Genomic DNA, 1,339 nt, shown 5'->3' with positions numbered 1-1,339 from the left:
TGCTCCCGCGATAAGCTCCCCCGTCTGCGTGACGTCATTCCCCCATGCCACGTAAATCCCCCTCCGCCCGCGTGACGTCATGCCCCCTCGCCAGCGCGGGACCGCCCCGTCCCTCACCACCCCTCAGAGGACCAGAGTTGCCCCCTCCGCCCGCGTGACGTCATGCCCCCTCGCCTGCGCGGGACCTCACCGTCCCTCACCACCTCTCAGAGGACCAGTGTTAGAACCCGCATATTAACACTACTTTTCTTGTAACTTTGTTTAATGTGAAACTTAATTACTTAGAATAAATATAAGAGAATAATATTTTTTAGTCAATATTTACCAGTCTGTTGTAAATTGAATATTATCCATTGATCGCTTGTGAGATTTTTAATCTTCCGGATATATCGTTTATTGGATTGCGCGATATCTGATTTTTTGTAGAGTAGCCAAATATCAGGCGAAGTATTGTTAAAATCCAATTGTATTTGCGTAGTATAAGTCAAAGGTATACTCAACCTCTTTGTTATATTGACAATTTCTATTGTTACATCCTCGACTTTAAATCGTAACTGATCATATTTTCGTATTACATTTATTACAGGATAATGCTTTTGATTCATCCAAGTTTTCAGTTGTTCTACCCCGTTTACGAGATTATACTTTTCTCGCCTTGTTAATGAATCATATTTCTGACCAGAAAAATAGGCAGCTCTCGAAGCTGACCAGTAATCGTAGAAATAAGCAAAACTATAATCACTAAAATTGAAAATTTTAACATTAAATTAAATAAGAGAACAAAATTATAATATTAGGCGATAAAGCAAAGCATAGTGACAAAAAACGAAGAAATATTTTACAAAATCTATATTATTATTTAATAATCTATATTATTATTTTATTTGCTATTTATTTATTGTTATTTATATTATTATTTTTAATATTTGCTTAATTTTATTTCATATAATTATTTTATATTATAGTATATTACTTACTGATCATATATACATGAGCGCATAATGTGCCAAAATAACTCTTCAGTAACAGCATGTTGCAGCATACGCAATATAACGGGTACTATATGTCATAAAAAAAAGAATACGTGATTAAATATGATTAAAAATATATTTATTACAATGCACGCGCGCATTCTTGTTCTATAAGTATAATTCTATGTATATTGTATACAAATTTGTATATATATATATATATATATATATATATATATACATATATATATATATATATATATATATATATATATATATATATATACACATACATACATATATACATACATACATATACATATATATACAGGGTGTCCCACCAAAAGTGGCTACCCCCTTTTATCTTT

At 32.3% G+C, this 1,339-nt stretch overlaps 1 protein-coding gene across 1 annotated transcript; it reads right to left on the bottom strand.

The window, feature by feature from the left end:
- Window positions 1-325: 325 nt before the first annotated feature.
- On the bottom strand, window positions 326-1,059 carry LOC115238770 (the record flags this gene model as incomplete). Its single annotated transcript, XM_029812832.1, has 2 exons — window positions 326-741; window positions 978-1,059. Coding segments are annotated over 2 exons (498 nt in total), but the record flags the coding sequence as incomplete, so codon positions are not given.
- Between the last annotated feature and the right edge of the window lie 280 nt (window positions 1,060-1,339).

The sequence above is a fragment of the Formica exsecta genome, unplaced genomic scaffold (assembly GCF_003651465.1).
Source record: "Formica exsecta isolate Colony F162 unplaced genomic scaffold, ASM365146v1 scaffold3595, whole genome shotgun sequence".
NCBI classification, from domain to species: domain Eukaryota; kingdom Metazoa; phylum Arthropoda; class Insecta; order Hymenoptera; family Formicidae; genus Formica; species Formica exsecta.
The sequence above is the reverse complement of the archived record's forward strand: the minus strand, read 5'-3'. Positions and strand labels throughout refer to the sequence as shown.